Source organism: Camelus dromedarius, chromosome 10 (assembly GCF_036321535.1).
Source record: "Camelus dromedarius isolate mCamDro1 chromosome 10, mCamDro1.pat, whole genome shotgun sequence".
Lineage (NCBI taxonomy): Eukaryota > Metazoa > Chordata > Mammalia > Artiodactyla > Camelidae > Camelus > Camelus dromedarius.
In genome coordinates this window covers 74,136,605-74,150,070 of record NC_087445.1, presented here as the reverse complement: position 1 = coordinate 74,150,070, position 13,466 = coordinate 74,136,605, and the positions used below count along the sequence as shown (strand labels likewise).

Here is a 13,466-nt window from a genome sequence, read left to right as displayed (position 1 = left end):
CTGAAAACACCCGCCCAGCCATCACCAAGAGCTCACACAGTCGCAGGTGCAGCTGTGCACCTGGCCTCACCCGCCACTGCACGAGCCTCTTGCCGTCCCGAAGAGAGTACAGCCTCCCCAAAAAGTACAGCAATGGGGGGCCAGGCTCCCTTCCTCCTTCTGCCTGATATACAGTGAAGACTGATGGGATGGGGACCCAGGTGCCTGTTCCTGTTATGTAGGGTTTATGCCCGTTGTCCTGGCATAATGATTAAAGGGCCTTTTATCACACATAAAATCTCAGTTTGGACAATAAATTGCATGGTCACCCTAATAAAGACAGCACAGAAGAGAGTGGTCAACACAGCCTGCACTTGAATCCCGGCTCTACCACTTCTAACTATGTGTCCTTAAGCAAGTCCTTTAACTTCTCTGTTTTCTCATCTGTAAAATGGGTCTAAAGCACAGCTAAAGGGACAGATTGCTTCTTGTTTTTAGGATCTTAAGTTGCTTCTTAAAGGCAATGGGTGGAACAACCCAAATGTCCATCAACAGATGACTGGATAAACAAAACAGCACTCCAGTACAGTGGAGTATTATTTGGTCATAAAAAGGATGAAGTAGTGATATATGGTACAATATGGATGAACTTGGAAAATATCATGCTAAGTGAAACAAGCTAGACACAAAAGACCACAAATTGTATGATTCCATTTTTGTGAAATGTCCAGATTGGCAAATCTATAGAGATAGAAAGTAGATCAGTGGTTAAAAGAGGCTGAGGAGGGGGAGGAGAAATGGGGAGTGATGCCTAAAGGTGCAGGACTTGTTTCTGGGGTAAGGAGAATGTTCTAAAACTGATTGTGGGGATGGTTGCACAATTCTGTGAATATTCTGTGAATATACTGAAAACCACTGAATTGTACACTTGACTTGAAGGTATGTGCATTATAGCTCAATATAGCAGAACTCCACCCCCACCCCCATATCTCTGGGCTCACACTTCCTTGCACACCTGTCCTTCCCATGGTGGTGACATTTCCTCCCAACCAGGCAGCTCTGTACTCATCTGATTCCAACTCCTGGGGTGGGGGTGCCTCTATGGCTGGCCGTGACCCTGGAAGCTCCCAGGAGGACTGGGCTCCCTTCATGGTGTGGACAGGGCCTCACCATCAAGCTCCCTGGGGTATGGGGGCTCACCTCCTGGCGAGGGCACGGGCCTCTGTGGCCAGGTGGCTCCAGTTGGCAGGCTGGCTGGGCCCTTCCTGAGGAATCACCTTTAGAGACAAGAGGGAAATAGGAGGAAACTGACGACTCACCCCTGAAGGGCAGGGGCCACATCCAGCTAAGTCACCGGGCAGGATTGACTGCGCCACTTATTTTGCAAACGCTCACAGCCAGCTACAAGGGCAGCATCCAGTGAGTGGGGCCCTAGAGCGTGCAAACAGCAGTAACGACGCCTACCGCTTGCTGGGCATTCGCTGTCTGCTTGGAATGTGCCTCATTCTTTGCAAACATCTCACTGAATCAGCAGGGGAGGCCCTGTGTGATCCCCTGTTTTGCAGATGAGAAAACTGAGCCTTCCCAAAGTGGGGAGGCATGCCCAGGCTCAGTGCGTGTGGGGAGGGGTCAGGGAGGGGTCCTCTGGGGTACCAGAGACGCAAGGACGGTGGCTGCGTGCAGAATCTCCTCTTCTGAGGACTCCAGCGCCACCTCGAGGTCTGCCAGCTGGACGCAGGTCTTCTCGTCTCCGGCCTGGGCACAGCCGGCACTCCGGCTCAGTGCCTGTAGTTGCTCCCGGGCAGCCTTCACAGCACCCTCCAGGCCTGCCACCTGCTCCAGGAAAGCTTCCTGGGCCCCTGAAGAAAGCCCATAGATTGGGGGTCACAGAGCAGTTGAGACTTTACAATAAAACCCCCACCCTCAATGGGCCCCATCTGTGTCCTCCACTCCCCCGGGCACAGCTTAACTCCATCACCAGGCCTGAGTACCACCAGTCAGTTCTAAAGGAAGAGCCTCCCCATTTTACAGATGCAAAGGCTGAAGCCCAGAGAAGGCGAATCATGACCCAAGGTCCCACACACAGGGAGTCAGCCACAGACGACAGACTGGAAAGTCCCAGGCCTTCTAGAGCCGCAGCAAACAATTCCTGAATCTGAGACAGCAGGCAAATCCCGCCTTGAGTCAGCTCTGTAATTGAAGCGTGGCTGAGTGTAGGCGTTTTTATGCCCAGCACCTGATAGCTCCCTATTCTGAGAGTCTTGCTAACAGGTGCTCAGCTCACCTATGGCTGCTACAGGAGTACAGGTGCTTGTGAACGTGAAATTTTACAAAATGACAAATTTACTTTTGATGCTCCCTAAATTTCAGTGTCTCAGGGTCAAATTCCACCTGGATTTAATGAGTCTTTTTTCTTATTTACTCATTTACCTTCTATGCTGGGGATACAGCAGTGAGCAAAATGGCCAACAGTCAAGACAGCAGGAACGATACCTGTTCAGCACCTGGACAGCGCCTTGGTGAGTGTTTGTTGAGTGAATCAATGAACCCAACCCCTGTCCTCCCTGAGTTTATGGGTACAGGCTGGGTGGGGCAGGGAGCGTGGGGACCGATGCTATAGTCAGAGACGGATATTAATAAAGCTACCAAGCACAACTGGAAGAGGGGCATTGAGGATACTGATAAAGAGAGGTCCGTGGGGCGACAGGACTGCATCACAAGAGGAGCTTAGTTGGGGAGGTCAGACAAGCTCTCCCAGCAAGTGGGTTTCCCTAGGGCAAGCCCAGAGCCTTCCACGCATCCTGAGGCCAGACTGAAGGGCTCCAAATGGGGCATCTGACCAGCCAGCGCCCTCCTCTTGCCTCCCAGCATTCTGCACTGCTCTCCTGCCATACCTTGCTGCAGGTGGTGGCCCTGGTAGACGTCCCCCCTTGGGGCTTCTCCCTGCAAAATGTCCAGTGGTCCCCAGGGCCTGCCACAGTCGGATCCCTGTAGCCACCCCTCCATCAAGGTCAGCCTGGCCTTCAGCTTGGCAGCCTGGAGGGGTCAGGGAAGGAAGGTGTGTGAGGTTGGTGGCCTGAAGTCCTGCCTGGACACTTCCTCCTGGCTTCTGCCTGGTCTGGCATCCCCAGGCGTTGCCTTCTCCAACCCCACCCTGGCCTCAAAGCTAAGGACACACAGGACCGCTGAGACCCAGCTGTGCCCACCTGTCCTCAGAGCTGTTCCTTCCCCTCTCACACCCACGGCACATGCTGGCATTCGGTCGACCACACCTCTGCCCTACTGAGGGAGGGATGGGAAGGGAAGCCCCGGGGGGATTTCTGTCTGTCCTGCTGTGTTCCCAGGACTTGGGCAGAGCAGGCATGTGACGCCTGCAGACTGAGTGAGCAGCAACATCTCCTAGCACTGTTTTTCCAATCATATGAACAACAAATGCGTTCACGGAGCACTTGCCAGAAGCCAGGCAAGAGTAACCACCGGCCATGCACCAGCTCATCTTCATCCTGTGAGCACCCTGTAGGCTAGGGGATAGAGGTCCTAAGCTCTCTCCTTGATTCCAAAGTCCAAAATGCTCTGAAAACCCACAAAGCTTCCCATTCCTTATTTGACGGCAAAATCAGGTTCAAAGAATCCTGAACTCATTTAGAAACAGCACTGTTCTGAACGAGGCTACTGGGGGCCTGTACTTGCCCCTGGGGTGTGAATATTCCCCCGTTTTCCTACAGATGCATTAACGGGTTTGACAAGGGGGCCGGCCCAGGCGCCCCGGGGGGTGGTACCTGAAACTCTACATGCCATCTGATCTTTCTACAGAGCTGTCATTCTGAAAGCTGGCCTCATTGGTTTCAGGTAAGGGGTTGCAGGCCTGAACTGCCTCCATTTTGGAGTAGGAGCCACTGAAGCTTACCAAGGCTGTCCCCTGCCTGGGCGTGTGACCACTTATGGGGCTGCGGGGAGGGGAATCCCAGAGGTCGTGCTCCTGACCCCTGCACCGCAGCCCTCCCTGCTTGAAATTCTACTTGTGCCCCAGAATGGACATCACCTGCCCAGCAACCCTGCCCACAAAGGGCCATCTATGGTCTCAGCCCCACTGAACTCGAGCAAGTGTGAGGCCTTGTCCTGGGTGGTCGGGAGGGACACGCAGCAGGAGCCACTCTTCTCCTGTCCACCCAGGAGCCGGGGAAGGGTGGGGGAGGGTTGACATAGGCCAGATGGCTGAGTGGGCGCAGGGTGGAGGCAGCCGGTGGTCCCAGAAGGCCTGAGAGTTGTGGACGAGTGGGCGCTCGCTGGGGGCGTGGAACGAACAGAAGATGGAGCGGGCCTGGGCAAGGCCTGGACGGGGCAGGCTCACCTCCTCCTTCACCAGGGCGTAGCAGGACGGGCACTCCTGGCAGCGGGCGCCGCTGGCCGTGAGGAAGAAGTTGTCCTGGCAGCGGTCACACTTGTAGCCCACAAAGCCGGGCCTGCACACGCACGTGCTGTTCTCATGGCACTGCGCCGAGGCGGCACCCAGTGGGGAGCACCTGCAGGCTGGGCGGGCCGGGACAGAGAGCGCTGGGTGCCCTGATGGCCACTCCACACCGGAACCCCCAAGTCCCCTGCACCCACCCACCGGGCTGCTCCAGACCCCCATGCGCAGCTCAAGTACATCCCTTCCCAGGAGCCTGATTCAGAAGGTCAGAGATGACGACTAAAAGCCTGAGTTAGCTCAGCGTCTCAGGGATCTGAGGACCAGCCAGGCACAGGACTGCCATGCAGCCCAACCGTGCAAATGAGGGAACTGAGGCCCCGAGAGGCGACCTGACGGCCCCAGGCACACAGGAATGTGTGGAGACCAGGACTCGGTTCTTGGCCCCCTTCACCATCCTCTCTCACTCACTCCATGTTTCCACAGCGGTTCTAAGACCTGCCCCGTACCTGATCTCTCTCTCCTGCTGCACTGCCATCTTCCCCACTGGTCCTCTTTGCCCAGAAGCCTCAGGCCCCACTCTTCGGGCAGCCCGGGGAGGCCCCGGCTTCCTTACCTCGGCAGCCCTTGATGGAGAAGCCGAAGAAACCCAGCTGGCATCTGTCGCAGGCTTGGCCCTCGACGCCTGGACGGCAGGGGCACTGCCCGGTCTTGGGGTGGCACTGGTCCCCCTGGGAGCCCAGCGGGGTGGCACTTACAGCTATGATAAGGGAAGGAACCCGTGTCTGAGACAAGCTCTGCAGCCTCTGCTGATGAAGGCTGATGGAGGGGACTTCGGCTCATGCCCTCTGCTGACAAGGCCCCAGCTCCACGTTGTTCCCTGTCAGGCAGCTTCCCCAAGCTGTGTCCTAGGAAGCACATCTCACAAAAGGCTGCCCCCCCCCACCAAGGAATGGGGACATAGGTACATCTTGGACCATACACCTTGGCTGGAAAGTCACAATGCAGTTAGCATATTAAAGGCTTGAGGTGTCTGGTAAGAACAGACACCAGTTTGCTTCACTGGGCACTTCCCTGGAGTGCTCCACTGCTCCCCGAAGACACTATCTAAGGTGCTGCTGTGGCCACAAAGGGGACAGAGTGATGGAGTTACTGAGAAGGGAATCAGAGACCAAACGGCCCTGCCCACCTGGACATCCCTTAGGGTTGCTCTTGGCCTACATCCTGGGTTGGCAGGGCCATGAATCTGACCCCCCAGGGACCATCCCTTTGTCCCTCACCAGTGCAGGGCACACTGTACCTGGCAGCGGGCCTGGGACAACACATGCCAAGCCAGGCCCCTCCCTGGAGGCTCCCTGATGACGTCTTCCATGCTGGAGAGACACCCAGGGGAACGGCGCCCACAGCCTAGCCCCACCCACCTCTGGCAGCCCCTCCCGGGCTGGAGGTCGTAGAAGCCAGGGCTGCAGTGGCCACAGTCCCGTCCAGTCACATGAGGCAGGCAGGAACATTGGCCGGTCACTGGGTCGCAGGGTCGCTGTTCACTGACCGAGCCCCCTGGGTTACAGCTGCAGGCTGCAGAGGGGAGCAGGAAAGAGTGTTGGGGAACCATGCAGATCATCTGTCCAACCTTTGGGGGTCCAGGAGAGACAGAAGATGAGGAGTCCATGTAGATGACTCACATTCCACTCAGACTCCTAAGCTGTCTCTGAAAAAAGCCTCATGGAAGCCTGAGCCCAGCCCATGCTCTATGCCCTTGGAGAGACAGCCCAGAATAGTCGTGGCCCCAGATGGCCCTTCTGGGCCTGCCCTGAGCCCCCACAGGCTGGAGAGAAGCTCAGAAACTCAGTTGGGAGTCACGGGTAGACCCCTGTACCCACTGTTTTGGGTCACTTGACTCTGCTCTCCTGGGCCCCATAAAACAAGAGGCTGACAGATGCTATGTGGAGCAGGGTCTCAGGAACAAGGGACTTTGGGGCAAATGCTGAACTGCTCCCTGCAGCATGGAAGCCACCCATGGGCTGCCGCACACGGTGGCGCTCCAAGAGAGGACAGAGGGCTGAGCGCTAACCCAGGCAGTGGAGGGGGTAGAAGAGCATCTTGGTGGGGAGGCACAGCCGGATTGGAAGCCTGGGGGCAGGACAAACATGATGAGTGCCGCAGGCCATTTGGGACAATCTTATGTGCCAACTGTGGAGCATGAGATGAGCGCTAACTTATCAAAGCAGGAAAAAAAAAATCCCTGGGTCAGAGGTGATCAGATCCCAAAGCTGAAAGACCTTGGAGAATAGCAATCCCTTGCACTTTCTTGATAAGGCAACAGAGAAGGTGAGTCATCTGCTTAAGGTTGCACAGCCTTGCAGAGCAGCCGGCTGCATCTGGTGGAGAACAGGCCCACCGTGCCCCACCCCATGGGTTTGGAAGGCAGGTACTCACGCACGCATTTGTCTGTGGGCCGAGGACGCAGCGCTCGACTGTAGAAGCCTTCCTGACAGTGCTCACAGTAGGCACCTGTCGTGTTGTGCAGGCATTGCAGGCAGTGGCCAGACAGGGGGTCACAGTTGCCCACAGCATTGGGGTCCACGTTCCCACTGCACTGACACAGCTGGCAGGGCTTTGGGGCCCCAGAGAGCCCCAGAGGGTCCCCAAAAAAGCCATCATCACAGATCTCACAGCGCCGCCCTGGGAAAAGAGAAGTCTGTTGTGGAGGGGCAGGAATGAGGAAACCTGCCAGCTGGGTTCACGAGGGGTGAGGGTGGGCATGAGCCAAAGCGAGCTCCCTCAAGTATCCTTGTGGAGCTGAGCACGGGGTCCCAGGTCAGGCTGACCCAGAGCCAGGTTCCAGCTGGGCCATCAGCTGACTGTGTGGTCTTGGGCAAACCACGGTGCCTCTCCGAACTTGGGCTCCTTGTCTGCAAAGTGGGGACAATAATGGCAGCCATCTCAAAGGACTGTTGAGAAGGTTTGGTGAGATAATTTGTGCAAAGCACTTAGCACATGGTTCATGCTCAACAGGAGTGGCTGTCGTCACGCATTCACCATCATCACCCTCCTCATCATGTCTTCATTGACATTCTCCTCACTATCACTGGTCTCTTCGTCAGTGTCTTGACCATCATCTTCATCTTCATCAACATCATCATCATCACCTTGGTCAACAACATCTTCATCTTGACCATCTTTGTCATCATCATCATCTTCATCATTATTGTCATCAACTTGATCACTGTCTTCATCATAACCTTGATCATCACTCTTGGTCATCATTCACCACCCCTCATCTTCATCATTACCTTCATCTTCATCACCATCTTGATGTTCATCATTGTCGTCAACTTGATTATCTTCATTGTCATCATCACCTTGGTCAACATCATCTTCGTCTTGACCATCTTTGTCACGGATATCATCCACCATCATCGTTGTCGTCCATCATCTTCATTGCTACTGTCATCAACTTGAACACTGTCTTCATCCTCATCTTGATCATCACTCTCTTCATCATCACCTTCCTCGTCTCCATCTTCACTCTCACCCTCCTCTTGACCATCCTCTTCATCATCCTCTCTCGTATCTCCCTCTCTTAGTTGTGTTGCCTTTTCATGTGTGGTTTCTGACTCCTTTGCCTTTTCTTTTTTAATGGCTTTATTGTGGGATGATTCCTGTACAGTAAACTACCCATATTTCAGATGTACAATTTGATGAATTTTGATAGATGTATACACCCCCTTTGCCTTTTCTCCTTCTCATGGTTTCAGAACTTCCTTTGGACTATTCATTTCCAATGCCTGCCCTGCTTCCTGGGTTTGATCTTGGGCTGCTGCCTCATCTTCCAGCCCTAGGGTCACTGTGAATCTCAAAAAAGATGGTGTGTGAGGAGGCTTCTGGAGGGTCGTGGCCTGGGAGGTCCACTCTGGACACAGATGGGGCATAAAAGAACATCTATTTCACACAGTACCATGTATTTCACACAATGTCAGCCCGTTCTTGGTAAACACACCCACCTCTCTGTGTGTATCTGCATGAAATAGAAAACTGGGGTAACTCTGGGGGTGGCAGGATGAGGGGCACCTTAAGTTGTCTTCTTGCTTGCTCCCACATTCACGTTCCTCTTTACGCTTTTACAAATACGTTACAGTGTTATGATGAGTATGCGCTAACTGTATGATTTAAAAATAGCTACTGTCATTGTGAAAAATACTTGTGGGCTCCCTGCCTCCTCAAGGCTCATTGGTCCAGTTGAAATCAAGTTAAAACTACTAAAGGCGGGCAACCTTGAAAATGGAGAGGAGGACCACTAAGGAAGAGAAGGGGGAAAAAAGAAAAGAAAAGGAAGAAAAAGCAAAATCTGCGTGGAGTCAAGGTAGAGGTTAGTGCGTGGCTTTAAGACTCTGAAATAGAAATGGAATAAGAAGAGCAAGGGGGTGACTGAAGTCGGTGACGAAGAATGCGGCCCCGCAGTTAACTCGCCATCCACTTGGGACCAGGTGAAGACAGCTCCCAGGGCAGGAGGCAGCTGCGAGCAGTCAGGATGGTAGGCAAGTGAAGCAGGCAGGGGTCAGGACTTGACCCTGGTCAGGCCCGACTCAGGTTGTCCCGGTGAGCTCTCTGCATGCGGGGCTCTGGCAGGGCCCGACGGACGCTGGTGTGATAAAGACAGAGGCTGGCCAAAGCCCCGGGGCCTGAGGGCCACCCCAGGCATCCCTCCCAGGGTTCCCTCCGCGCACTGCAGCGCCCTGCTCCCTGAAGTCCTCCCTTGGGTAACTTCCCTAACTGTCCACGCTCTCTGACTGGGGTCCCCTCATGTGGCAGACCAGGGAAAGCCACAGGCAGGGAAACTGAAGATGTGGGGAAGGTTATGGAAACGGAGCGGCAGCCTGATGGCGGGGGTGGGCAGGGTCCTGAGGTGCGACCTCGTTCCCTCAGTTCTTGCGACCCTTGCTCTGGGGCCTCCCCCCAGCCCTGCTAGCGGTCAGGGAGCTGCTTTCAGAGTGATCCCAACAAAGCAGACGTTTGGCAGGACCAAGGCTGTCCTGATGCAGCCACGGGTACCAAACATAGAAACAGATGCCTGGGAAACTTGGAGACATTACGCCAAGTGAAACAAGCCAGACACAAGAGGACAAATATCGTACGACGCCACTTACATGAAGTATCTGGAACAGTCAAAATCAGAGACAGAAACTAGAATGGTGCGCGTCAGGGGCTGGGGGAGGGGGAGCTATTAATAGTTTAATGGATATGGATTTCCTATTTAGGATGATTAAAAGAGTTCTGTGGATGGGTGGTGGCGACGGTCACGCAACACTGTGAGTGTACTTAACACCACTGAACTGCACACTTAAAAATGGTTAAAAATATGTTAAAAATTTAAAAGTTTTTAAAAATGGTTAAAATGGCAATTTTATGTTATGCATATTTTGCCAACATTTTAGAAATCAGTAATGGAATATACCAAAAAAAAATCAAGTTGTATGCTTTAAAAGGGTAATTATAGGGTATGCGGATAACACCTTAAAAAAAAAATCAGATGCCTAGGGTGGCCCTGGGCCCGGAGCCGGAATGAGGAATGGGGGGAGGGTTGGGGGGAGGGACACCTCCGGGTCACACATTATCTGGTGACATTTCTTTTTTTTAAGCTGAAAGTTCAATCAGGTTTTCCTTAACTGCGTATCAGAATCAGCCAGGGAGTTTGAGAGGAATACAGATTCCTGGCCTCCATCTTAAGTTACTAAACCAGGCTCTACGGGGCCAGGGCCAGACGTGAGAATTTCCAAAAGCTCGCCTGGACGTGCTCATCGGCCCCAGTTCTGCCTGGAACCCACAGCATCCAGGAGCTCTGGCCAAGGGGCTATGGGACTCAGTGTCTCCAGAGGTCATATCTGTCGCCTCTAAGCTGGGCCCTCCCTCATCTGCCACATGCCAAACCCAGGACTCACTCCTGGAGCCCAGGCAGAGGCGGGGCCCCTGGGCGTGAGCCACTCACCTCTCTGGCCTGGAGGGCAGTGGGTACACACCACCTCCCCGTTCTCTGGGAGGGTCGTGCAGGCCGACTGTCCGGGGCACGGGCAGGGCTGGCAGTCATCGGCGTGGCCTGTGAAGGGGTTGCCATAGAAACCTGGCAAGCAGCGCTCACAGGACGGACCCTCGGTGTGGTGGCCGCACAGGCAGATCCCTGAGGGGCAAGGCAAACACCTGGTTACCACTGCCTGAGCCCTGACACTCCAGACACAGCGGGCAGGCTTCTTTGGTCATGGGGGTCACAGAGCACATTCCAACCAGAACTGGGGTGGGAACCCTCCAAGACGGAGGCGGCACGGCCCAGGGAGGAAGTGTCCACCCTGAGTTCGCATCCGCCACTTACTGACTGTGTGAACCTGGGCACCCCTGGGCCTCGACAACCTCACCTGCAAAATGGGCGTAACAGGGGAACTGACCTCAAAGGGTTTCATCAGGATTCAATGAGACCATGCAGTCAAAGCGCCCTGCGCAGTCTCTGGCACACAATTATTTTGACCGTCATCATTATTACTTTGTATTCCAAAACCTATCACTGAACCAGCAAAGACACTCCCAGAGTTTAGTCTCAGTTTTCCTTTTCTCCTTCCTCCGTGTCCTTTTCACTTCAGGGACCAAAAGCGAGAATGACACAGACCCAGGACTCTGGCTTTGATGTGAGGCTCCCCATTTAGGGGTGTCTGTGGCTTCCCAGAGGTTGCCTGGTCTCACAGAACAAAACTCCCTCTTCCCACTGGGTCCTCATAAAGAGGATTCTGCAAACCCCCTTCTCCAGCCCCACAGCACCTGGAGTCTGCTCAGAGCCTGGGGAGCCGGGAGGGAGGTCCCACTGCCAGGGACCGAGTGAGGAGCCTGGCTGAGAAGGGGTTAAGCAAGAGGCCTCCAGCAGGGACCAAGGTGAGCAGGGGGAAGAAAGGGGAATCCAGGGTGGACAAGGTGGGCAGGGGTGGCACCAGGGGGAGCTGTCACGCCTGCCTTTCTTTCCACAGTCCCCTCCTCAGCCCAGCATCCTCAAGCTCATTACTCCTCCTTCCTCCTTGTGGGCAGCCGTGGCTGCTGGGCCCATTTCACAGATGAGGACTTGCCCAAATGGAGCTGGAAGATGTGTCAGGGCAAGGGGCTCTGAGGGATGACAAACTAGTCCCGTCTCATGAGATGTCTACCCTGGAGCACTTGCATGGAAGGACTGTGAGGCCGCATCTGGCTCGATTAGTGATGCCTGCCATGGGCACAAGAAGGGAGGGGCCCCCACAGTGCACAAACTTGCCCGCCCTGGCTGGCCTGCCGGTCCTCAGGTTACTGTCCTTTGTCAGCTCCAGCATCCAGCTTGAGAAAAGCTGAGCAGGCATCTCCCTTTTCAGAGGCAGCTGAGTGCTGACCCTCCCACCTCCCGTGTGAGAGGCGTGTGGTGTGGGGTGGAGAGAGCCTGGTGTCCAGCCCTGGCCGGTCCGGCATCTCCTGCCCAGTGACTGTGGGCGAGGGCTCTCCCGGGGTTTCCCTCTGGTACAAGTGGGGATGAACAGCTGGTAGCGAACTTCAGGGAGGAGCAGCGCTGCCACCTACTGGCCATGCAGCCTCCCTGCACCTCAGGTCCCTCACCTGTAAGATGGGACAGGAGAGGTTCCTGGACCCGCAGGGGCTTTTGCAGGATTCAATGATTCAGTGTATCAAAGGGTGCCTAGCACGTGGAGAAACTCAAGGACACCATTTCATTAGTGTTGTTTTTAGTGATCACTCATACAGTCACACAGCCAGCCCCGTTCAGGTCAGTACTCATTCCGCTGTTCAGAGGGTGGCCCAGGCAGCCTTAGGGTGGGGTACCAGGAGACTCACCTGTGTTGGGGTCACAGGTGCCATGTTGGTTACAGGTGCAGGGAACACAGCTGGCATAGGGACCCCCCCGTGGTGTCTCCCTCTTGTATCCTGGAGCACAGGATTCACAGAACTGGCCCGTGTACCCCCTGGGACATGAGCAAGTCTCCACCCAGGGGGCTGGGGGGGACGTCCCCCGCTGGGCCGACGTGAGCCTGACCTCAGTCAGGAACAGTTGGCCTGCAGAGAGAGGAGGGAGAGAGGGGAGAGAGTTCCATGCATGTGTTTCTCCCCCAAACCATCACAAATGTAACAGGCAAAGGGTTACCGGCCCACGTGTATACAGACAATCCATGGATCAATTATAATTTTTAAAAAACAAAGGGCAAAGGAAAAATAGGTAATTTTCAGAATGAGAAAAAGGTATGGCTGGGAGACAGAAAGACGTTCACTCTCACAGGTTATTAGAGACGTGTACATTGAAACACTGATACCATTCACGCCCCCCAGATTGGGGAGTATTTTAAAGATGTGTGAGCGTGGAGGAGGGGGTGAAGGGAACTCCCGCAAGTGGACATACGAATACAAATCTAGTATGAACACAAGAGGAGGGACTCCTACCACACCAATGTACCCACAGAAAACAGCCAGAAACTCTGGGCAAAATATAAAAACAACCAACTGTAGACACTGGAGAGCAACCCCAGCAGGTGGACAGTGGCGGGGGGGCACTTGTCGTCAGAACATAGGAAGGAAAACTCGGCATCACGTGTCAGAAGATGAAATGTGTCGTCTTCAACCTAACATTCCCATTTTGAGGAGTCTGTCCTAAAGACACACTCACACAAGATCACAAAGACCTTTACGAGAAGCTACTCCCTGCAGCACTGTTGGCAATGGTGAAAAGCTGGAAACCACGTCAACGTCTATGAATTAGGGGAGCATCTGTGCCACTTTCGGGAGCATCTGTGCCACGGAACGATACTTGGTGAATACAGAGAGCCAGCCTTTCTTATGTGTAAGACAAGCATCCACCTCCAAGACGGACTGTGAGCTGAAACAAGCAAGTGGCCGAACATTATGCTGTGTGATCACACAGAAAGGTCTGGAGAGAGACACCCCAGAATGTCACCAGCGGGAAGAGGAGGCCTGGGGGTCAGAGGTGAGATGAGCACCCCTGGTCCACGTGCGTCTCCAGCTCACCCCCAGCGCGGGCCTGGCAGAAGTAGGTGCCTCGTAAACATCTGAA

General features: G+C 54.5%; 1 protein-coding gene across 1 annotated transcript in view; it reads right to left on the bottom strand.

The window, feature by feature from the left end:
• Positions 1-13,466, bottom strand: part of LAMC3 (laminin subunit gamma 3) — a 58,301-nt gene that overhangs the window by 10,144 nt on the left and 34,691 nt on the right. Inside the window, 10 exon segments of the mRNA XM_031450715.2 lie at positions 1,180-1,256; positions 1,633-1,838; positions 2,874-3,015; positions 4,331-4,509; positions 5,004-5,133; positions 5,135-5,147; positions 5,809-5,962; positions 6,824-7,069; positions 10,374-10,562; positions 12,239-12,457. Of these exon segments, the coding sequence (XP_031306575.2) occupies positions 1,180-1,256; positions 1,633-1,838; positions 2,874-3,015; positions 4,331-4,509; positions 5,004-5,133; positions 5,135-5,147; positions 5,809-5,962; positions 6,824-7,069; positions 10,374-10,562; positions 12,239-12,457 (1,555 nt within the window).